The sequence below is a fragment of the Rhopilema esculentum genome, chromosome 6 (assembly GCF_057945365.1).
Source record: "Rhopilema esculentum isolate cy_ngs chromosome 6, ASM5794536v1, whole genome shotgun sequence".
Classification (NCBI taxonomy): domain Eukaryota; kingdom Metazoa; phylum Cnidaria; class Scyphozoa; order Rhizostomeae; family Rhizostomatidae; genus Rhopilema; species Rhopilema esculentum.
Window position 1 is genome coordinate 1252910 of NC_142820.1, and position 23540 is coordinate 1276449.

The 23540-nt window shown below is 36.5% G+C and overlaps 2 protein-coding genes and 1 long non-coding RNA gene across 5 annotated transcripts in view; 2 read left to right on the forward strand and 1 right to left on the reverse strand.

The window, feature by feature from the left end:
• LOC135686943 (putative protein phosphatase 2C T23F11.1) overlaps positions 1–8430 on the forward strand; it is a 24983-nt gene extending 16553 nt beyond the window's left edge. For both annotated transcript variants that reach the window (XM_065203351.2, XM_065203350.2), the window contains one exon: positions 7730–8430. In XM_065203351.2, coding sequence (XP_065059423.1) covers positions 7730–7918 — 189 coding nt within the window. In that variant the 3' untranslated portion in view covers positions 7919–8430. The remainder of the gene's footprint in view (positions 1–7729) is intronic.
• LOC148960075 (uncharacterized) lies at positions 8391–18362 on the reverse strand. Its single transcript, XR_016143831.1, has 2 exons — positions 18065–18362; positions 8391–15747 (listed from the first exon to the last, which is right to left on the reverse strand). It is a non-coding gene; the product is annotated as an uncharacterized LOC148960075 (long non-coding RNA).
• A 128-nt stretch (positions 18363–18490) lies between these two features.
• On the forward strand, positions 18491–21634 carry LOC135686941 (uncharacterized). Of its 2 annotated transcripts, none has more exons than XM_065203345.2 (2): positions 18491–18781; positions 19612–21634. In XM_065203345.2, the coding sequence occupies exons 1-2, from the start codon at positions 18605–18607 to the stop codon at positions 20443–20445; spliced, it is 1011 nt and encodes a 336-aa protein (XP_065059417.1). In that variant the 5' UTR covers positions 18491–18604; the 3' UTR covers positions 20446–21634. The 2 variants fall into 2 exon arrangements, with proteins under 2 accessions (XP_065059417.1, XP_065059418.1); XM_065203346.2 differs by lacking the exon at positions 18491–18781 and adding an exon at positions 18866–19024.
• Positions 21635–23540: the final 1906 nt, after the last annotated feature.

Here is a 23540-nt window from a genome sequence, read left to right on the forward strand (position 1 = left end):
AAATGAAGTGCCAATGAATTCAGGATTTAATTCTTTACGGGAAATTTGGCTTAAATCATTGACTTCCGAAAATTTGACCTCCCAAAATTTGGCATGAGACTGTATAGTGTGAAGTTAGATCCTGGACAAAAATATCGAGTCGTGGTCTTTGCCAAAACGAGGTCGACGCCTCGATGCATGAGGTTGAGATAGTGGGAGTGCGTCGAGTCGTTTAACAGTGCGTCGACTCGTTAAAAAGCAATTGGACTAACGCGCTGAAAAATGTTGTTATTACCTCCCCACTTTTGTCGAAACATGGTCTACATATTTCGTCTAAAAACGAATTAAAAAGCACTAGGTAGGGGTAGATCATATTTCCTAAGGAAATTTGACCCGATACAAAGCACTGAAACGAGGCCAATAGGGCGTGGTCTCACGGGTAACATCCATTACCCTCCCACTTTGCAGCAGCTGGCGCCGCCACTGGGTACCGTGCTCAGTACGTTTGCACGAAGATGCCATACCCTGAAGAGTGAAGAGTGAATAAATGAAATGAATGTTTTGTAGTTTCGACTAGATTGTCGTACCCATGGCCTTATATCTACAAAATAAAATACATACCTCATGTAAATTTATTTTTATTTGTAATACAATATGAAAGATCTATAAAATATTAAAGCTATATCATAAATTTATGTAAATATATATAACGCGAAAAATACGTTTTTCAACTTGCTGTTCAAACTGCCTTCAGTAATATAATCACGAACATCATGGGGCATATCTGTTCTTTGATCTGCAATTTAACCCAAAGATATGTTAGAAAAGGAAGGCATTAAGTTGTTTCGATTTTAATTTATCCAAAATCCCCTTAGAAATATATTTTTTCAGACTTTTTCGAAATTATGTTCAAATTTATCTATTGAAATATAAATTGGGGAAATTCATCGGACATCTAGAAGAAACTTTTGTGTCATTCGGAAGGGATGAATTGTTTCATTGCGCCATTTTAGTGCGCCATTTTAGTGCGCCATTTTAGGGCGCCATTTTAGTGCGCTATTCTAGTAGTTAGCCGCGTGTGGATGAAATCTCAGTAGGTAATGAAAACGTTGATTTTATTTGTAAGGAGGAGCAATCACACTTCAATTACCTCCAGACTGCTATTCATGGCACGCGACTGTGTTAATAAGTTTTAAATACTTTCTCGCATTTATTCGACTAATTAGTTTTGGATTGGGTTATTCTTGACCCAGAATACTTATATCAAGAATAAATATACAAAAATGTGTTTTCTCGATGATTTATGCTTCCGGACTGGGTAAATTTAAGAAATACTGGCCTTCCTATCGTCTGTCAAGACTGTTGAAGCAGCTGTAAGAATTAGGCAATTTGAAGTTTGGTGTTGCCTCTTACCTTTACCAAAATGATCATCGTTGTCGACCTTCCTATTTCTTCACCAGGTGGCCTCTTGTGTTCCATTTACGTAACAACATTATTATTTATAGTGCAACCACTTGAATTGTATCTTCTTTTGTCTTTTGCTAACAAATTTGTGTTTTTCGGTGTTTATAAGAATGAAGCTAAATCTCCATATAGGAGCAATATATTTAGAACGTATTTAATTCCTGGGTTTTAGAAATATTCTGGTTTTGTTGATATTTGTAACAGTATTGATATGAATAAATATAATGCAGCATCTATACTGAAATAATTTGCATCGGGACAATTTTCTCTCTAATTACAAATCAGTTTTTGTGCAAAAGTATCAAAACTGTACATCCTAAAAAGCCAATGATCTGAAATCGAGATCGCAAAATTTTGATCGCCAAATGATGCACGAAACAAAGACGCTACAAAGAGTTTTCACCGATGTGGAATGCATGGATAGTTAACTGCCAAAGATAAATAAATTTTTGTTTAGGGGGGGAAGCCCTGATAAATAAGTGTAACAGCAGCCATATTTTACAAATAAAAGTATTTTACTTAGGTTACTTAGGCCAAGCCCCCCCCCCCCCCGGTCCCCCGGTATCTCTGTCCTTGGTGCAAACCGCAGCAGAAGTAGCAGTTTAGAAGCAGCAGAAGTAGAAGACTATAGGCCCTTAAACAAATGATGTGAGCATTCAAATGTAATTGATCTTGTTTTCAGATTAATTCAGTGTATTCAGTAATTCTAATCTCGAGGTTCATTAACTTTGAAACTTTCAACTTTATCTCCTTCTTGATAAAAAAAGGACAAAAACTACAGCTCTTGTGGTAAACAACTAGTATGAAAAATTTTTCGCTAAAATTGCACGAAAAATATATTTCTTCTCTTTGGACATTCTGTCGTCAAGAAGAATAAGTTATTTATTATGTTAACTTAAGAGAAAAAGGTTAACAAATGCTTAAGATACCGGTGGTACAGCCTTATTCAACCACTGTGTCACAGCACACTAGTGTGCCGCGATATATTGTCTGGTTGTGCTGTTGATAATTTTTCCCAATTCACCTAACTTTGTCTAGAAAACAGATCCAGGTTTAGTTTGTTACAAAAACCTTTTCGTTGTGTTTATTTTATTCCAATTCAAAACATTTCGACGAGAACGGCTTTAGATTGTTAATATAGCCCACAGAGTATTATTTTTAATATTTTACGTTTGTAGTGTACCTAGTGAATTTTTTCAATGAAAAATGTGCCACGGGTTAAAAAAGTTTGACAAAAAGTGCCTTAGTAACTGTAACCGTGGGGGCATTTCTGGATTCAAATTATAGAGATAAGGGGGGGGCACTTTTTTATTGGTTAATAAGCATCTCCAATGACTTGAAGTATTTTTGGTTAATTTTCTTTATAAACTTAAAGAATCATGCGCAGCTCAACACAAATGAAGTGATATGATACTAATATTTGTTAACTTAATTTATATATGAAAAAGCTTCTTTAGTGTTCCTTGAATCTTTGCGTTTCGCTGTATACTCCGAAATTGCCCTTTTCGGGACACTGTTTCCGACATATGAGTTGGATTACGACATTGAAGGTCACTAAAGGGGAATAATAGGTCTTAACAAAGATGAATTTACGTTGGTGTAAAGAAAAGCGCTAGGCGAAATGACTAACACTATACATAAAACAACAGTGGCATTGGTAGCTTTGTGGTTTTAGAATTCAACGAAGTTTCGATTGATCTTAGGATACAATTATAGTTTTATTAATCGTTTACTGTTTTATTGTATTGCCTAAGCTCAATTCAGCGATTTCCTATTATACTTAAACGTATTACAGTTTATACTGTTTAAGATGTTGGTTTGAAACTGTGAACGAGACACCTTATGAATTCATTCACCTAATTTGGTATTGTCCCATTTTTATTCACCATCAGACCCAAAACTTCCTTCGAGTGACGCTCTTTTTCAGCACCAAAGGGCCTGCACGTATCATGAGACGAACATGTCCCAATCCTGTCCCGATCCAAACGTTTATCAGTAACGCCGCCTGCTTGGATAAATACATTATATAATTGATATTCAGGTTAAAAAATTGATCAAGTAATTCCAGGGCCGCTGCGCTCCAACAATCTATAGAGTTTAGTGTATTTATATTTTCAATATGTCATGTAAGTTTTTTGAGATGATATTTGATAATATTATGATATTGATGTATAGTAGAAGGTCTCCTAGGGGTTTTCGAGAACAAGGGAACATAACAACAAATGGTACAGGAACATAGGAACAACCTTAATTTTCCACTAGGAGCATGGGAACATTATTACTAGTTTAAGGGAACAAGGGAACTTTTTTTATTTTTCAAGGGGAACACGGGAACATTGGTCGTTTTTTAAAGGGAAAACGGGAACAATTACCCAGCCCCCCTGGGGACCCTCATAATAAAGCACCCTAAGTGTATAAGATGAAGTGGTCTGGAATCCATGTTGTGGGTAATTTGCCTAAAGACCCTCATCTTTGATCTAATTAGTTTTTTCATTCGCTACTGCCTTGCACACATACATGGTGTAGTCATCATATAATAGGTTTGTTAAATTTTTTGAAAAAGTCGGGGGTCATGCCCCCTTGGCCCCCGGCCCCTACGTCCATGAAGGCGCGAGCTTCCTAATGTTCAAGCAGCAAAAAAGCTTACAGGCCATTTGGGCAACAGGTCTCTCGAGTCTCAACACAAGTCAATGACTATAAAACTAAGGCGATAAGGAAAGGTGTATAAACAAATGCTGTAGATGGGAATTTCTTAGAAGAGGGTGTCCAACCTTCGTCATCGTTTCTCAAAATCTCATTTAACCAGCTAAACAGGGGGGAATTGTCTTCCAACTTTCCTCTGTTTTTTGCAATTGTGATGTTGTCCTATTTTTGCAAAAACATAGGATTGTCTAACAGATTGAACAAAAAACCTCGTTTCGTGTTGCTTGTGTCGGGGTGGTATCGAAACGAAGTCGCAGGTGAAAAAAGGGCAGAAGCCTGATCTTTGAGAGCATGAAGAACCACTGTTTTCCTTGGACTCCTTATCAGGGCTATCTGCCAGGGTATTGACCGATGGTGAAAAGTGAAAAAATTACATAAGGCTCATATTCTTGTAAGGATATACCGCAACTTCGGATCAAAAGGATGTGAGTCATCGGTCTAGGCCATAGGAATGAAACAAAGCAATGACACCGGCGAGAAGTAAGGATTAACTCTAAGCTTTCCCTTAGTATACAGCCCTTTAACTAATGGGATCGATACAATTTCCCAAAAGCTGACATATAGAAAGTCAAACAACGAGACATTCACATGACCTGACTGAGCATTTCCTTTAAATTGATAACGAAATATTTTGTCGTGTTCGTATCACACTTGTATCTCACGGCAATCTCATTTTCACATTCATTTGTACTACCTTAAGTAAATTTGATATTCAGTGATTTGAGGTGAATTAGACGCCTCTTTTCAATGGAGCGGATTATAAAAATATAAGTTAAACAAGGTTTCAGTTTCTCCACAGCTCTATATAACCTCAAAACGAATTTTTACCCAGCTCAAAAATAAGCAAGATGCGATATTCAATTAGTTACAAATGGATGATAATGAATTTCTTTTAAAAACGATTTATTATGAATGTCTGATTTTTGGAAACATACGACTGTAGACTTAACAGCGCATAAAATCTGCCGAACAGTTGTAAATGCACTATGGAAACACGATCAGACTTGAAATTAGTCTCTGTATGCGTAAAAAAATAGTGCATTGTGGTTTTTTCCTGTGTTATTTAGACACAGCAGCACAGCAGCTAACAAATGTACTTGAAACGTAATTTCCCGAAACAATATACAGATTGCAAATTGCAGTATACAACAAATTTTATGGACGAAATATGCCACTTTGTAATTAAAATTTTTGTTTTGTTATATTCTAGTTTAGGGTCTTGTTTTGTGCAAATATAACCAGATAAGATAAATTGCATTATTGTGTAAGAAAAACATGAAGGTTCAGAAAAGCAAGTTTAAGAAGAATAAATATACAGGCACAATTGTGAAAATAAGCGGTTCAATAAAAGCATATTTTTAATGGATCTTCTGCTTTTCAATAAATATTTAGATAAAATCCGAAGCTTTTGCCTCATAAACAACTGCAACCTCTCAAAGTCTCTCCAACCTCTTTCTCGTCGGAGGTGTGTCGCCTACCACTCAACTTTGTACAAATTTTACCACAGACTTTGCTCTCTTAGATTAGAGTTATGATCCCAGGTCCCCTGATGTACGTATGCAATACCAGAACCACTTCTATAGTGCTTACCTTTTCCGAGTCTCTTCGCAAAATTCACGAACTCTGTCTAACAACTCAACATTACTCCCCAGATCTTGTAAGCTTTGGACGCTTTCCAAACTCTTTTAACCTGTCGTTATTCAATACTCCAATCAACAAGCTTGCTGTTTTCTCTCTCTCTCTCTCTCTCTCTCTCTCTCTCTCTCTCTCTCTCTCTCTCTCTCTCTCTCTCTCTCTCTCTCTCTCTCTCTCTCTCTCTCTCTCTCTCTCTCTCTCTCTCTCTCTCTCTCTCTCTCTCTCTCTCTCTCTCTCTCTCTCTCCATCTCTCCAAAGTCCTCTGTCGTGCCTTTTTAGGGTTTTGCTATAGGCTCGCAGGCCTTTCCGTAACATCATCAACTAAAAATGATGATATCTGGCAACTTTTCATGGTTATTGAAAGGCTTTTCTTACTTTTGAAAATCACTTCTGTTCTCCCTGTTTACTTTTTTAGTTTCATTTTATTTCTATCTTTTGTGTCATTCCTTCATCAGCGCAAGAATTCGAAGGTGTGGCCATTTGCTTAAGTTCTACAAACCATCAAAGAATAGATTCTGTGGTTCCATGTACATATGTTCGTTTTTTGTCCATCATTTTCTGCGGTATATCGTTGGTATGTCAAATATTGCAAAATATGTCAGTCTTAATGGGGTCAACTGAGAATTTTAAACTATAGTATGCATTATTTATGTGTGCATAGACATAGTTATGGGCTGACACCATTTTCTAAGTATATGAGTTCCAGTTATTTTAGTTCAGCGAATGCTTCAAATGCCTGTCACCACTATATATAGATCGGGATGAATATGATAAAAATACCCTTCTCGAATGCCTTGTTAGCATATGTTAAAGCAGCAGTTTTCTCCCTGTCATGAACTGCTTGCGAAAGCACCACTTATGACACTGGAAATACAACTCTTTACATGGTACAACGGATATTGACAATCTCCGCGAACTCTAGGGTGGGCGAAAGCTGTATGGAATTCTTGCGAGGCCCGACAATTTTCATTAAAATATAAACCTTTAAAATTGCCATTGTAAAGGTCACATTGTTGCCAAATATGTTGCAACGTTGGGCTAGAAGGATTAAGGATGCCAGCCAGCGGACTAAGAAAAAAAGTAATAAGAACATCGCGGGTCGATCTGCCAAACAATAAGAACAAACGAGAACATGCCAAGCCATAGGTGAAAATAGAAGATAACAGCAATGTGTTTTTGAAAACTTACTGTTAACAAAATGTGTTGCAAAACAGAGAAGATTTCGAGCGCTTATAAAAATTTATAGAATTCAGCTGTAGAAAAATCCATGTTGAAATAAGAACAACTCGATGAACTCTCAGGCCTCATTTTGCAAAAGTTAAGAAAACCGAGCCTCTGGGAAATATCTTTTTGTCATACAAAAGATTGTTTAGCAAATATGAGAAAACTAGACGTCAAATTTTTACAGCAAAATGTCTATGACCTTAAGAAATCGTCATTAACTATTGGAGAATTGGTGGCCTAGTGCTCAACTCCTTATGCTTATGATTGAAGAAAGGTTTATCTGCAGTCGAGAAAATGGCAGCTTTTATAAATTTAGTGTACCGTGAAAGCATGCAAGAGTCATAGCTCTAATAATGACTGGATATGTCACATTGCTTTGTTTGGTCTCAGCCACCTTGTGAGCCAACCAGAGATTCTGTATATTCCTACAACCGACTCAGGTTCAAGTTTATTAAAAGACCTTTTCCAATATCTCAATAACTTTTCTCTTTCAGCTGACTCTTCTGCCCTGCTCTTCTGTTACGGGGTCCAGAGAACGATCCTAGTGGTCCAACTGATCATTATGCGATAACTAACACTGTTCTAGAGAATAACTAGCATCCTAAAAAACAATCAGGACAATTTTATAAACCTTTTGACAGAACATTTAAGTTCGTAAATTGGCAATGTATACCCCACATATTATCGTTCAAACTTTATTCTTGAATATGAATTCCTTTTTTAGATTTGCGAAGAGATTTTGAGTCACTGTTTAGCACCTGACTGCCAAATGGGAGGCCTTGGTTGTGATAACATGACTGTCATTCTAATATGCTTGCTAAACGGCTGTCCTTATGAAGATCTCGCCAAGAAATGCTCTAGACCGGCTGACATCAGCAGTGAAGAATCCCCTTCTCAAGAGAACGGAGAATGAAACAGTTCGTTTTACGAAGAGAACAGTACCGTTAGTTCTAATAGTGTTTAATATTCCCATTTGGCCTTTGGATACAGCACGCAAAATTTCAAGGAAATTTGTAAATAGCTGAAAAGTTCATCAGCTGTGTTTTATTTAATGTATTTCACAACCAGCATTTTTATAATTGATTCATAAATGCTAGCCATACACACTACCACAAAGGCCTACAAACAATTAGAAATAAGGGATAACCTATTTATAGTAGAGTTTCCCCATTTTCCTATTTTGATGTCTCTGCCGCGTGGTAACTTACTAAATATTCAGTTTTTTTGTTATTGATCGTCTGTACTCCATTCAATCCAGCCTTACATCGATGGTCAATAATAACACAGAAGATACCAGAAATATTCCGTTTCAAGCTGAAACACCACCTCTCCTCTATTTACGTTTTTTAAAGCTTTAATGGCCATTTGCTGCTGGTGATTTTCTCCTTTAATATTTTCACTATTTCAATGATTTTCAAACTTCGATGTGTGTTTTTGTTTTGAAGATGTAATTCATGTGATATTCTATTGATACCTTTTTGCTTCACGTACGATATTTTCACGGACCTGTTGCAGGAAAATTTTATTTTCTTTCATTTTACGCTAACTTCCGAAATAGTCAGGGTTTCTTATTATCATTGCAGTTATACTGTGCTATTACTAAGCCAATTCATAGTTCCGTGACTGTCTTTAACAAAGATTTTTCTCAAGCGAATTTCATACTGATGAGTAATATGTCCCGGCCTTTTGGTTGATATGACAATGGGATATAGGGAGCTTGTTTTCGGTTGTTTCAGTTGAAGCTTATTAATGGCATTATTGATTGTGTCGTCCTGATTTTCATTGCTTCCTATGGTGACATGAGGACACGGTTTGGGTTCTAAGTTGAATTTAGGCAAAAGAGATGAGAAGATTTAGGTCAAATAAAATGAATGATATACAGAAGAGTCTTTAGTTAACAAAGAAGTGGCCATTTATCCAAAAATTTCTTAACTAATAAATTTATTTAAGCCATCAAGTAATATGATAATTTGTCATACAGAAGTTTAAATGGCTCTCAACATTCCGAGAATGAACAAATACAGTCGGTAATTTGAACTTACAATGGAAAGAAAAGTGAACAATTTTTTTGCGGTACAGAGTTTGAAAATGGCCTTGAAAAAAGCAAACATTTTACAACATACTTAAAGCTTTTTCGTCTGAAAGTTGTTGCTTTTGACAGAATTAAGGAAAATTTGAGTTGAAATATCAGAATCTTTCGTTTTTCGAATAAGATGCAAGAGAGTGCCCTTGCATGTAGAGCATGTTTGTCAGAGCCATAAGCTACATTGTTTGATAGAGTAACCCAACGTAGATTTCTTGCACCGTCTGGACTGGAAACATGTCTCTTTACAAACATCCAAGCCTTGCCTTTCCATTTAAAATATCCCAGATTCGATGCTCCCTAGTGGCTCTGTGTTTACGTCAAATGACAAACAGATAGACAGATAGTTACACGGGAGCTACACTCAAGGTGTAGGAGCATAAGAACTGAGAAGCGGGAACAGCGATAAAAGATCACCTTCGCAAGGCCTATTTTCCAAGGAAAACCGAGTCGACTGATCCTCTTTTACTAATGAGGGGCCCTTTCATTAGCTATTCGCGAAATGCGAAAAACGGGCCGGGAAATCAAATTGGAAAAAAGGAAAATCGTTTCCCTCCTGTTCCTCTGGTTCATACGCCCATACCATCCACCTACACTACTTATCGACCATTATCTAATAAAAGCATTTTTTCGGTGTGAAATCAGAAGTCATAGCATCAATTTTAAAAGCCAGGCCTAGAATTTCAATAAAGTTCTTAATTTGTTTTCAAATTTTAATTGCTGTTCTGATGTGGTACCACCTATGTTATGTAGTGAAGCGTTAATTTGATGAATATAGAATTAAGGATTGATTGTGTTATTAGTGCTTCTCTATTCTGCGTCCCCAAATTAGATATAATAATAGTATAGTAGCGTTGGTTTCTGCTTTTGGAACAAACACAATAGATGTTTTCGAATGAAGCATTAATTGTCAGCTTCGCTTTACGGTAGCCTCTTCAAGTGATTTTGCAAATTTTCACTCCTGTCGCCAAAATAGAATAGATTTTTCCAGTTTATCATCTGTGCAAACAAAAATCTCGTGCAGAACTGTTATTCAATGGTCATAAAAACAATTTAATAGTATCTAGTCGTAAAACAACCAATGTTGAAAGAAGAACAACATCAACAACACCTGACTGTCAGATCATCCAAAGAATAAGTACATCGAGCCTCAGCAAAATTATCTGGTTTTAATAAAAAAGAGTAGATCCGAGTTCAGCGGTTTAGTTGAAAGTAGCTTAAAGTCATGTATATGGCATGGTGGACTAAAGTGATCTCCCAAAGCCTCTATAAGACATAGAGAAGCTTGCTGACGCAAATCGAATTTTGCTGGTCAATTGACGTTCAGGTCCAAAAATTATTTCTTGTTAACTCTACGCAGAAAGAATTATTAATGCTCTCTAAGGTAACTATGTACTATGTTTAGGTGTGAATAAAACTCTTAGGTAATAATTCAACCTCAAATCAATAAATAAACGTCCTTCCTCCCCTCCCCCCATCCCCTCAAAAAGTTTATAAAATAAACCTATTTCACCAAGATATTGCACTCAGTTTATAAAAATATATCTAATGCATATTTTGGGTATGACTTTACATAGATCATTGGCGTATGGTTTTAGATTTAGGCCTTCACGGCGGATTACGAGCACGTTACGGATCACGAGCGGCACGTGACTCGATCGTCATCTTCAAGTTCAAAACGTGCTCCCTGCCTCCCTGGCCTTTACCGATAACCATGATCTCAAACATGTTCAGTAACGCCAGGGATCCGTAAAGGACAGAATTGATCTGTTATAAAACCTATTTTCGAACAGGAATAAAGGGCTTTCTCGACAAACATAAACATTCTTAGGCCTAACAGCTCACGCTATAGATAACACGGAACAAAGTTGTTTGTTGTTGCCGGTAACTACACTACGTCAATGAGTACTTAAATCTAATTACGTCATTAGCAAAGAGCTTGTTGGTGACGCTCATGCAATTACGTTTTGGCATTCTTCACTTATAATTACATTCTTTAATTACATCAATTCTTCGAGAAAATCTTCCGCGCGAAACGCATTTTTTATAATAGTTCATTGGAATACTTGATGTTTCGAAAAGATTTATAAAATATGATATAGCTAGAGAGTTCCAAAAATGCTAGAAAAATAACATACAAAAATGCGAGAGGCAAATCACTCCAAGAAAATCTTGTACACTTTTTGCGAAAATCCCATTGTTTTATCTGAAAATCCCTGGAAATTCTTTTGTTTTAGGGAAAATCTCGTACGCTATTTGCAAGAGTGAATTGCCCCTCGCAAAAATGCATGGTAGCGACATGTATAGATGCGTACAGTAGAGAACAGAAGGTTTTGCAGGCAACATAAAGCAACGAGTTTCTCGTATAGGAGCTTATACGGTTACTTAACAAAGAAACTGAAAATAACCAAGCATGAAAGGGGTTGGTTGACTGGTCATGATGTTTCAGTATTGTAAATGTTCTTTCTTTTTCTAAGACCACAAAATAAAAGTTTTGTATTGCAGTTTAGTAGCACAGGTGGTAAACGGGTGAAAGTTGTTAAAAAATCATTGTTTTTCTTGCTGTTATTTTTTGGCAAATCCAGCCTCGATGTTCCTACTATTTCGTGTCATTTTCATGTCGTGAAGTTTCTATAATTTTAAGGTTGTGTCATACTAAATTTCCTAAAACTGATTTTTTTATAAAAAATGTGCATAGGAAGATAAAAATAGTAAGCAGTGGTGCGAATGTAAACATCCTTCCTCTGGAAATTGCAGTCATTGCTGGATTATTGATAAGAAATTAGAGTTTTTGCTACAGTCATTTGTGGGGGCGAAATTCCCAGCAGAAGTCTCGTTAAATATCAGTAAATCGTTGCGAAAGTAAATTTCAAGGCGTTTATCTTCCCTCTGCTACGTTTCCTGCATTTTGTCGTGAGGACAATTGTGTTGATTTTGAGGGTTTTTCCATTGAAAATGACTCAGAGACATTACCATTCATATCTGTTTACATAACAATCGAAGTCGCCCGATTAGTCATTGTTTACAAACTTGTGCCCGCGAGCTTGTGCATTGTTATCAAATTGATATTGGCTTGTAAATTCACAGACGACTCGGTTTAAAACGATATAGTATTTGAGTTGCTAGGCACAAATATCGGGGAAAGATTATATGTTGAAAGACCTTATTCAATTTTACGTCGGGAAAAGAAAGGTCAAACTATATTAACAAAAATCTATTGTGTTTATCACCAGATGATAAGATTGCCAATGAGTGATGTAGTCGGTGAACAAAACATGAAGAGGCACACTCATTTGAATGCAAAGACCAGGGAAAAGCTTTTGTTTGAAAAAAAGAAAAGATTTGTCAAGGCAATAACAACAGGCTCTTGCAATGAAGTCGGCTGAGAAATTAAAGTGAAAAATATCATCTACAGCGAGATAAAATATGTTTATCTTGTCTATAGATAATCTAAGTGAGGGAAAGTTAAATCTTCAATACAGCACATTTGCCGTTGCTTTCTAGTTTACTTGGATAGACGAAGAATTCTTTGTGAAAACTGGTGTAAATATTGTCCAAAAGAGTTGACCTGTTAATCGCATTACACGAGGGGAAGGAAGTGGGGGTGTAGGCCTGTACGGTGATATGTGAAGTAGGGATACGAGTTACTGTATTTGAAATGAAAATAGTTTCAACAATATGACGTGTTTATGAAACATGTTCGGCTTTATTTACATGCTGGGTCCACAACGTTGAACTCTTTATGAATTTTCTTGGAGCTGATCCACACCCATGTTGATAGAGCATAAAAAGCAGGTTGTTGTTGAAAATATTAATCCAACTGAGGAAATCAAAGATGCGCTTTTTGTTTTTTTACTTTTCTACTCCCCATGTAAGCCGATAAAACAGACTGAAAACAAAAGTTTTCCATTGGTCTATTTCTGCATACCCACCATCTTCCACAGCAAAGCCTAGGGAGAGGTTCTTGTGAGACACAAACGGTAAATGTGTCGTCAATTTCGAGGGGCAAATCACATGATGAAAATCTCGTACACCATTGGTAATATTCAATTGTTTATCCTAAAATCCCTGAAAATCCTTTTGCTTTTGTAAAAATCCATTATCGGCTCACCTAGTCATTGGATTAACAGATCCATATTGTATGAACTGCACAGCCCTACAATTCTGGCATGATTTAAACTTTCTCCATACAGTCAACACGTAAACATCTCCAACAAAGTAAATAACAAGTAAACACCAACTGATTAAGAAGAAGTTCTCTAGTATAATCTGAGTGGCCAGCATTCAATAGGAATTTTGTTTGCACAATTAATAATAAATTTCACAGTTGAAAAACTAAAGAACCGTCACGCCTTTTCTAAGAATGACTGTTGACCATATCAAGAATATGAACATAGCTCGAAAATAGCGGACTCCCTGAAGAAACTAAGCAATGCAGATTTCGAAATAGATTTTAAATCGAGTAATAATTAATGAGACCTTTTATATTGGAAATTGTTTTCACGAATATTAAACAAATCAAAACAGACTCGAATTATTTCTAGATGAAAGGTTTGTTTGTGGTAAATTATTTTTAGCTCATCTTGCTGGTCGAGCACAAAAGAGCATATTTCGAATATAAACTAGCCAAGGCAAATAGAAGAAAAATTGCTAAATTTAGGTGCGTTGCATATCTAATGCAAGTGCTGGAAATTTTCAAAAGATTGATGTTGAATGAAATTGAATGCTTCTGCAAAATAGGCACCCTAAGTATGTTACAAGCTTTGATGATTTACTTTCTCCAAAATTCACCTGCAGGAAACTTTGGGTTAATCTAAAATCTATTGTAGATTCTCTTTTGAAGCAAACAATGTTTAAAATCACAACTAGCCTAACATTATTCCCTTATCAATGTGGTTAACCAAAATCCATCTTTGTTTTCCTAGATTAATTAAGACAAAAGAATATACTGAAAAATATAATAATCATTCATTGATAGATCTGTCTATACAGACTTGCAGAGGAAAAAGCTTGTGATAATAAAACTATTATGTTGAAGTCCATGAATAGCCCCTTAGTCAAATGAAAAAGTGACTACAAATTGAAGTTCTGTGATTTACCAAAGTCAAGAATACCCTTTCAAAATGTCACATATGTTTATGCGACAACCTTGATTGAATTAACTCACCTTTTCTGCAACTCAGATTGATTAATGGAACAAAATTCAAGCAATGCAGTTACAATGCTTTGTGAATATGAAATAAAACAGTATCTTCAGATTTGTCAGAACAAAAGCAACAGATATTCAATTTAATTCAACTATTTCATAAAACGCAACCTTAAAAACAGCTAAATTTGCATTATATTCAACCCAGGAAAAGTTTATCGAGCCTAGGCTGCTTAAAATAAGGTTCTAATAAAAAACATGCTAACAAAAGCAATGCAACTTATATATGGATATAGAATAAATTAAAAGAATATAAATTGAAATAAGTATTATCAATGAATGAAGCTACAATGCCTGCTAAAAGTACTTGGAACAACCAGCAATTTGCGTTGCATTTGATAATCTTTCATTCCTTTTTCAAAAAAAGTTAATACTTCTGCCCCTTTCCCCCTAAAACAATATTGATGATTTAGAGAAATATCATAAAAGAAGTGCAAAAGAATGTGCTTCCTAAAATCCTTACCAGTTTGATAGTAAACCAACATTGTTCTGTAGGGGAGAGGGGGATGATTGATTTTGATCTTGGAAATTGACGTCAGTGTTCCACGACTCTTGGCAGGCCATTTATCTACTTGTAACTGTTTATCATATTACTTTATAGGGTCATTGTGAATGTTTTGTAGCTACTAAGACTAGTTAGGTTTCTCAGCAGATTATTACACAGTCGAGCTGACATGCAAAACAAGACATGATTCTTCTTCACTTAGTTTCTTTTAACCAATTCATGTGTTGAAGGTTGCCAACTTTATAAACTGATATAATGAGTATAACTAATGTAAGCTGATAAAAATTATTTTATTTCCAAATACTTGTTGCTACATGAATCTGGAATGTCAGAAAGTTGAGGACAGAAAATAGCAATGTATCCACTTTCGCTATTTAATAATAGCTTGTTTAAAGGCAGCATTTGTTTTGATTATGCAACCAGAAAGATGGCACCCTATCACAACTACATAGGAAAGAGCTAATTTAATTGGATTTTGAAAAACATAACAAAAAGAAATCACAATTAAAATTCTTGAAAAATAAAAAGGTCTTGCCAGAACAACAGATGAACAGATATGATAATGGAAAACTTTCTCCCACCATCAGTTAACAAGCTGAATTTAATACCAGCATATCCTGCTCTGCTATGCATGTGGAAAGGCTTAACTTAGAAGCAAAGCCAAAGCAATAGAACTAAGTCGGGTTTTATGAAGTAATCTCTAGAATTAAGATATGATATTGAGGTTTTTATCTTTTTGACTCTTAAGCAGACAAACAACTCTATGTGGTATGATTGAAAACCTTAAATAAAGGAAATTGCCTAATGGCATAGTTAAATAAAATACTGTCTTGCAACCTTTAGATCATAAACAATAAGTGTCACACAAACTAAGCCAAAAGTATTGCTCCTCTGGTTACATCTGTCCTTGAGCTTATTAAGATTCCAATGATATCCATTCCCTAAATCCTAGAAAGATGAAATTGAAAAATGTGTTAAGCCTATTGAAATTAAAGGTTTCTTTATGTAGCAGCAAGCCCAAATATCCCATATGAAATTTGCTTTGCTGTGTTAGAGACTGCTAGGCAAATACTAATAGATGCTCTCTGCTGCGATAAAAACAATTAATTTAAGACTGAGTCTGTAAATGCAAATACAAGATCAACATTATTAATCACTAGTTCAGGGTTTGAATTTTTCCAGTTACTGGAATTTCTTTAGATTATTCCTTCAAGCTATCAACTAATAAAGAGTAAGATGAATGGATAACATAAAAGACAACTAAATATCTTTAATCATCTATATCTTGATACTAATGTTTGAAACATAAAACTTTATGATTTTGAATAATACACTATATTACCTATTAGGTAATTTCAAAAGGTGTAGGAAACACCTAAAAGCCGAATTCATATTTCAAAAAGCATTAGTGGTTTGTAATTAAAAGAGACAGCACAGCAATAATCACATAAAAAGAGTTCTAATCTGTGGTTTTGAAGACAGTAGTCAACATGTTATTGATTTCTAAACTGAAAAGAGTTCTTCTTAGATTACAGGCTTTTGCCACTGTCTCATGCTAGCCTAAAGGAATGGCCTTTGGTTATAGTGGTTTTGTCTGGACATGGAACCAATCTTTAAAATTTCACTGAAAGGATTAACAAGCGGTTGCAGAAGTCAGACAAATGAGGGTGGGGACCTATTTACCATTTATCAAACTGTATATATGACAGGACATGAAATCTGATCATGCTTTTTATGAGGGTTCTCTATGCAAATTTTCAATCTCTTGCACTCAATGAAACATGTTTATAATTCTGCAAGTTCTACATTCACATCTGCATTGTACTTAACTCAAGTAACTTTCACAAAAATTGTCAATGTAACAAGAAACAATAATTTTGCAAGAAAGCAGAGTTTTTGAAAAAAGGGATAGGAGAGAAAAAATACTGGCAAGTGCTATCTCAAAATCAACATCCACAGATTCTGTTATCCAGAGCTAGGCATTATCATTAGAAAACATAATATTATCTTAAATTAACACCACACATTAGGCCAACAGAAACAAAAGTAGCAGCATAAGTATACAAAGTGACACCTAGGGAGTGCACTTGAAGAAATCTTACCAAAAGGACCCAGCTTATTTTGTTAGGTCTGAAATTTTCAATTTTCTTTCTATTTTGGGATAAGAAAATACTCTCTTATTCTGTTGGGCAGCATACCAATTTTCTTGTTGCATTGAAGATTTTGTTATTTTTTATGTCTAATATAAAACCTTGAATATCCAGTTTTGTACCTATTTTTGGAAAACACAAATGTACCCAAATATTTTAATCATTAGAATTGATTGTGCCAAGTTTGACTGGTCATTAAAAAGTTCTCCCAATACCTCAGAAACAGAGGACATATTTTACAGAAAGTGAAGTACCAAATGAATAAATCTTACTTGAAGATGAATAATTTCTCCTTGCTAAATTGTATCAAAAGGATTCATATCAGTAAAGGAAACCCCCAATGGCTAAAACCTTTCAATCCTTGACTTCAATAACACTAAAAGTTACTTGGGTATTTTCATGATCTTAGATAAAAAGAAATAACTGAAAACAAAATGTAGAAACTGTGCTGAAATAGGCACATGGATTCCGCATTTGAATACAGAAAATGTCCTAAATTCGAAAAATTTTGCACGTTTTTGACTTGCAGCTGCAATTGCCTTTTAAGGATTCTGTGATGAATACGCAAACAAGGATGAAAGGTCGCATGTGGCTGCATTGGGAAAAAAATACGAATAAAAATGCAGGGCATGGTTACACTCAAGTTTTACTGCAAATTGTTATAAATCGTTTTGGATATGTTACATGCGACATTAATCACAAACCGCATGGGCGGTTTTGCAAAAACATCATGTATCCGAATCAACAAACAGACTTTCGCAAGATTACAGAAGCGTTCAACCTCCAGCAGGCGACAAACACTCGGTAACATTCGTAGAAATTGCCGGAAAATGAATGACCAAATTTTCGGTTAGTGAATGAATGGGCAAAAATCGCTCGCAGTTCAAAATGGCGCTTAAATGTGCTTCGATGCTAGGCCAATTTGAAGCATAAAATTTTATCGATCTCCAAATAGATTAAATCCGTGGAAAAATGAGCACAATACTGACATTTTAATACTTTGAGGGACACTGATGAGTGGGCGAGAAACTTAAGTTATCTTTCAAGAAGTTTGCAGCAATAAAAACAAGGAGACACCCTTTCCCGAATTCATAACAAAAGATAAAAAGCTTTACCTGGAAATCGCTGTCCCTTGAAAACAGCTAGGTATCAAGCCAAAAGCATTTGCACCAAAAATAGATTGTTACTCAGAAATGGCAGTGAAACAGGAATTCGTTTCGTATCCTCATCCGCGGACAACGGTCACGTTTCCACAACGTGAAAACAATAAAGTCGTCGACACTAATTTGTAAACAATATTGTCAAAAACAAAAGATCCAGTACAATAAACCAATCATGGACGAACTTTCTGTTCTGGCATCCGGAGAACTCAACAGCTGGGGTTTCAACCGCTCATCTCAAACATGCCAAAATTCACGGAATCTTATTGGTCGTTTTACAATTTTGACGAAAACTATTTGTCGTTCACCGAGAATTAAACTCGCTGAAGGCGATTTACCATATATGGGCAACATTATGAACTTTCGGTATGACTCGGAAAATATAAGCATTGCGAGTATTATCGTTGAGTAGTCGGTTAAGATTCGTTTTACGGAGAAGGAACTAAGGCAGCGCTCGACGAGTTTTCGTAACTCAGCTATCCTTCGAATTGCAAGATGATTCCAACTTCTAACTCATTAAATACTATGGTCGAACAACTTCAACTAATCTCAGATTTATCGTGTGAGCAAAGAATTGCTGAAAATGAGACTGAAATGGCAAATTTACGTGGCAAAGCCGAGAGGATGCAGCTTTTTCCTCAAAGCACCGAATCAATGGACGATTGGCGACAGGTAAATTTTCGTTTTCGTTCGTACGAATTCTTAATTCTCGTCAGGAAATGCATTCAGGCCTGTTTCCAAGCTCTAGGTTCCTGGATAGATTTAGTATATAGCGATTAACGTACACTGTTTATCATGGTGTATTCAATTTTTTAGGATAAGTGTTAATAAGTCTGGATTTCAAGATGTTAAGAATTTCAATCGGGAAGGAAAACTTGGTTTTCGCTGCAACTTTCGGTGATGAGAGGAAATATCGTAAGAGCTTCAAATGCGGCCTCGTTGTAGCTTCAAACTGACTGTTGTAGGCCAAAATGATATTCTTTTTTTGTGAATTGAGTGGAAATGTAGATATTTCGATGAAATAAAGATATGTTTGTGCGATTTAACTGAATTTCCATTTGACCTCGTGGATTCCGAAAATCTAAGTTCTCGTCGTACGAATTTTTCTAGTTGTCCTATCTGGGAATGCTTCTGGATTTAAGCCCTATATATTTATACATTGCTTGGGAATTATATGCTTTCCTGGAGTATGAGGTCTGTAGTGTCTGAAGCCTTTTCTCAAAATCGATATTGAAGTTTTAATTCTCTCGGGGCTTCTCCATTTTACGATTAATAACGAACAACAACTCGGCAATGGCGCACAGACCACAGCAAATGAGGGTAAAAGAAAATTCTTTCTACTCTTTTTTCTACATGGGAGCATTTTTACTTGACATTCATAAGCTACCAGGTGCTAGGCTCAATTGCAGAATGTTGATCCCCTGTTTTACATGTAGTTGAATTTGTTTAACAATCTTCGCTTATTTTCGGGTGATTTAATCAACCGACTTTTTATCTTCTAGACTCTCAGAGAAATGGACCAGTACCTGGAGTCCCAAAATGCATTGTCACTTAATCGTTCAAGACGACGGAGTGTTTCAGAAGTAGAAGATTTTTTCAGCGAAAGTGAGAGTGACACTTCGTCTAACCCCGATACATCTTCGTCAGTAGATTCTAACGAAATGTTGGGCGTCGACTTTAATGAGAATGGCGAACAAAGTTTTTACGGGCCTCGAGGAGATAAGTCATACGACAGCCAGCTGAATAATACAGAACAGGCATATTGCCCGGCATCAGTTAATGAAATGACATCTTTTGTACATTCGTCGTCGCCACCCCCGCTACACCATCTACCGAGGCCTAGCATGGCGAACTTAGACCCAACGAACACCATCTGCGATGCCCTTACTCAGACCTACGTACAACTGCCGGTTACAACGCAACCCTGTGGAATGAACTTCTTACCCACACCACCTCATTCAAATCCTGGCTCGCCTGAAATGAACTTAAATCAAGTTATTCCAAACCAGTTCATAATTTTCTCTCCGCCTCCACCATACTCAAGAAGAGAAAACCCCGATCTACAAAAACGACGAGTGCACCGTTGTGAATACCCTGGCTGCACTAAGGTTTACACCAAGAGCTCACACCTCAAAGCACATATTCGAACCCATACCGGAGAGAAGCCATACAAATGCTCGTGGGATGGATGCACTTGGAAATTTGCGCGATCTGATGAATTAACACGTCATTTTAGAAAACACACTGGTGCCAAACCGTTCAAATGCAGGCATTGTGACAGGGCATTCAGCCGATCTGATCACCTAGCACTGCACATGAAGAGGCATCAGAATTAAGTAATGCAGAGTGCTTACATCGTCAGTGGCATTTCAAGGCATCCCACTGCATTGCTTCATTACGGAGTCATAGTGCAGCCATGGAAGAGGCATATTCCGAACTGTGCAGATATATGTAACGTGGCTACCGGTCGATGGATAAAGAAAGTTACCCCACAAGAACCACAGCCAAGAAGACCTATTTTAAAAACTAACTCAAATTGCATCACAATGAAGAAGAGTCTACAGAAGTTTCGGGACTGATATTAAAAACACGGCAATAAGGGAAAACATTTTTGCTTGGCCTTCAATATAATATTAAGTTTCAGAGATTAATTTTTTCATTCGCAAATTATCGCAGTTACAATTGATGGCAATTCGACTTGAATTTAAGCTGAAACCGCAGAAACAACAAATCAAATATCTGCAACCAAGGTTGCAAATTTTTCGATTTAGTTTGAATTTTGCGGCTTTTCGTGTTAAAATTTGATGCAAGATTTCAGCGAATTGCGAAATGCCATTAATCACATGTCTCATATTTGCAATTTTAAACTCGTTTTTTAGATGAGTGGCTAATTCAAAATATATAAGATAACAGTATAACCCGCAAATTCGTATTCTTCGCTATCGAAGAAAAATGTTACTGCATTCTATGAATACCTCTTCGTTGTTTTCTGCTTTAGCAGATACTTTTCTCCTTTGAATCCAGTTTGTTTGCTAGAAATTGTGACAAGTTTCATCTGAACTCATCATAGCATAGGCCACTAACATTTTAGAATAGTCATCCTTATTCCATAATTTTACTCAGAAATTAAAGGTCGTCATTTTTAAATTTTCAAAATTTTATGCTCTGAAGCTCGTTTCCTTCGTTACATAATATTTTTACAGGCCAGTAAAGCAATCCTTTAGTGGTTTTTCGTTTAGGTTGTAAATAACGCAACAACGCGGTTTTTAGGGTTGACACAACCACATGGCCCATAACGTACTTTAACAATACTGTTGATAACGCGGGTCGATCAACAATAGTTTCGCTTTTATATTTCAATGTATAAATTGGTTTTGTTATACGAAGTAGTATGCTGTGTGTAATAAGTCATTCGTGGACTTTAAATTTGTACAAATTCACTTTTAGTTGTATTAAGCGAAACAGGTTCCTTACATGTATTTCCTAATCATACATCATAGCAATAGAAAATGAAACGCATAGAAAGTTGTTTTTGTCACTTTTAACTCGACTAATTTTTTCAATCCGACGGTCCTCTAGTGACTGTGTCACAAAGACAAAGGACACATTACGATCCCATGATGAGATTAAAGCTAAGCCACCATTGTGATTACAATAATGTCTTTAGGCTACCAACTTCAAACAAGACTAGATACAATGTGACATTGAAGAATATTGTCTGGATCATTAGTCTGGGCACATTTCCACTCGGTGGTCAACAGACGACTGTCACCGAACCTGCGGCGGTAGTAAACATAACAAAAGGGTTTGTGAGGCACACCCGAAACAGAGGTCGCACCTCACCGAAAACTTTCCAGTGAAGTTGGTGACTAGACAGGGGGGTTTATGTCTCCTCTTTGAACTTTTATAGCAGGGGCAGATTTAAGCAACAATGATGGGGGGGGGGTGTTAGACACTAATTTTGGTGCCACACCCTTCAGGTCACTGGTAAATGATGGAAATGCCAATTTTTAAAATTTGGTTTTCAACTTTAAGGTAGAGACGATACAAAGCAGTGGCGTAGCTAGGGTTGGAAGATTGATGGGGCAAAGGGAAGACAATTTTTGCTGACCAGACCCCTAAGAATTTGGAAAAACACCCATCTTCAAATGCGTTTGAAAAAGCTATGGCAACTTTACGTGGCAATTTCCCTTTATACAACGTCATATGAGCGTTTTGTGGCTGACCATATTCTACAACTGTCTATTTCCTTCACCATTCGTTTCCTTCACCTTCACTAACGTTTATATCGTGAATTGTGTATGGCGAGGAAGCACTAAGTGTAAAAAGTTCTTTTCCAAAGTTGTTATCAAATATCCAAAAATAGTAAACAGTATTCAAAAGTTTTAAACCAAGTCCGTTTTCCTTGGAGCAAAATCCACGAGAAGCATTTCAGAATCCATTTTTTTAAGGATTGGATTGCTTAAGCATTTTAGTTTCTTATTTATCGAGAATGTTTGAGAACGTGAAGGACTTTTCTATACAAACAAGGGGAAAGTGTTGAACATTCTGTACATATATAGAGGAAATGTTTTGCGACAACGCCGAAAATTCCTCTCCCCCCCCCCGCTACGCTACTGATAAGAAGATAAATGCTGCTAAGAAAAAAAATAAAGTAAAATATTTATTTTGCTAATACTGACTGCGTTATTTTGTTAATACTGACTACCAACAAATAATTTTTACCGAATGAAACAATGTTTACCGAAAGACACAGAAATATTGGAAAAGGGTATCGCACCCCCTACACAACCCCCAACCCCCCCTGCTAAATCCATCCCTGCTTAATAGGATAAGTTTGATATTTGATATCTGACGATTGGGCTAGCATGCTCTATCAGGGGTCTATAACCCTTAAGTGCCACCTCAGACTTCAAATCCTCATGCAGCATAAAATCCTATCCAACGTATGAGGTTAAGGAGAGGGGCATGCCAAAGGTGGACCAGGGGGCTATGACCCCAGAACATTTTCGTAAGATTTGCAGAACTTCTGGGTGGGGTGAGGAAAATTTATTCTTTTCAAATCAAAACTATAGTACACGCTGTCTATTTTGCAACATAAAGCAAGAGATCTGTCAGGGCGACGGTGCCTCGACTTGTTATCCAAACATTTGTGTGGTTAGGGGGGAAGTAAAAGGCTTCATGAACAAAAACACCGCGAGATAACACCCAGGCACTGCATTTTGTCAATACCTGATATGGAAAACAGATTATACCCCTCTACATCAACAGATAATCAGAAGTTGAAACTTTTGTGACATGTCTTAGTTCGATGACTTTCATGACCCCACCCATTATGGCTAAGCAACTGACTGCATAGCATAAGTGGTCGGGGCTGTAGGTGCTGTTTTTTAAGTAGCTGTGGGTAGTGTTGTTTTGGGTGTGATTGTGG

Excerpts from the sequence above, each read along its gene's own strand:
- LOC135686941 (XM_065203345.2), top strand. The coding sequence starts at position 18,605 with ATGATTCCAACTTCTAACTCATTAAATACTATGGTCGAACAACTTCAA. Across the intron at positions 18,782-19,611 it reads CAATGGACGATTGGCGACAG|ACTCTCAGAGAAATGGACCA; the intron begins GTAAATTTTCGT and ends TTTATCTTCTAG.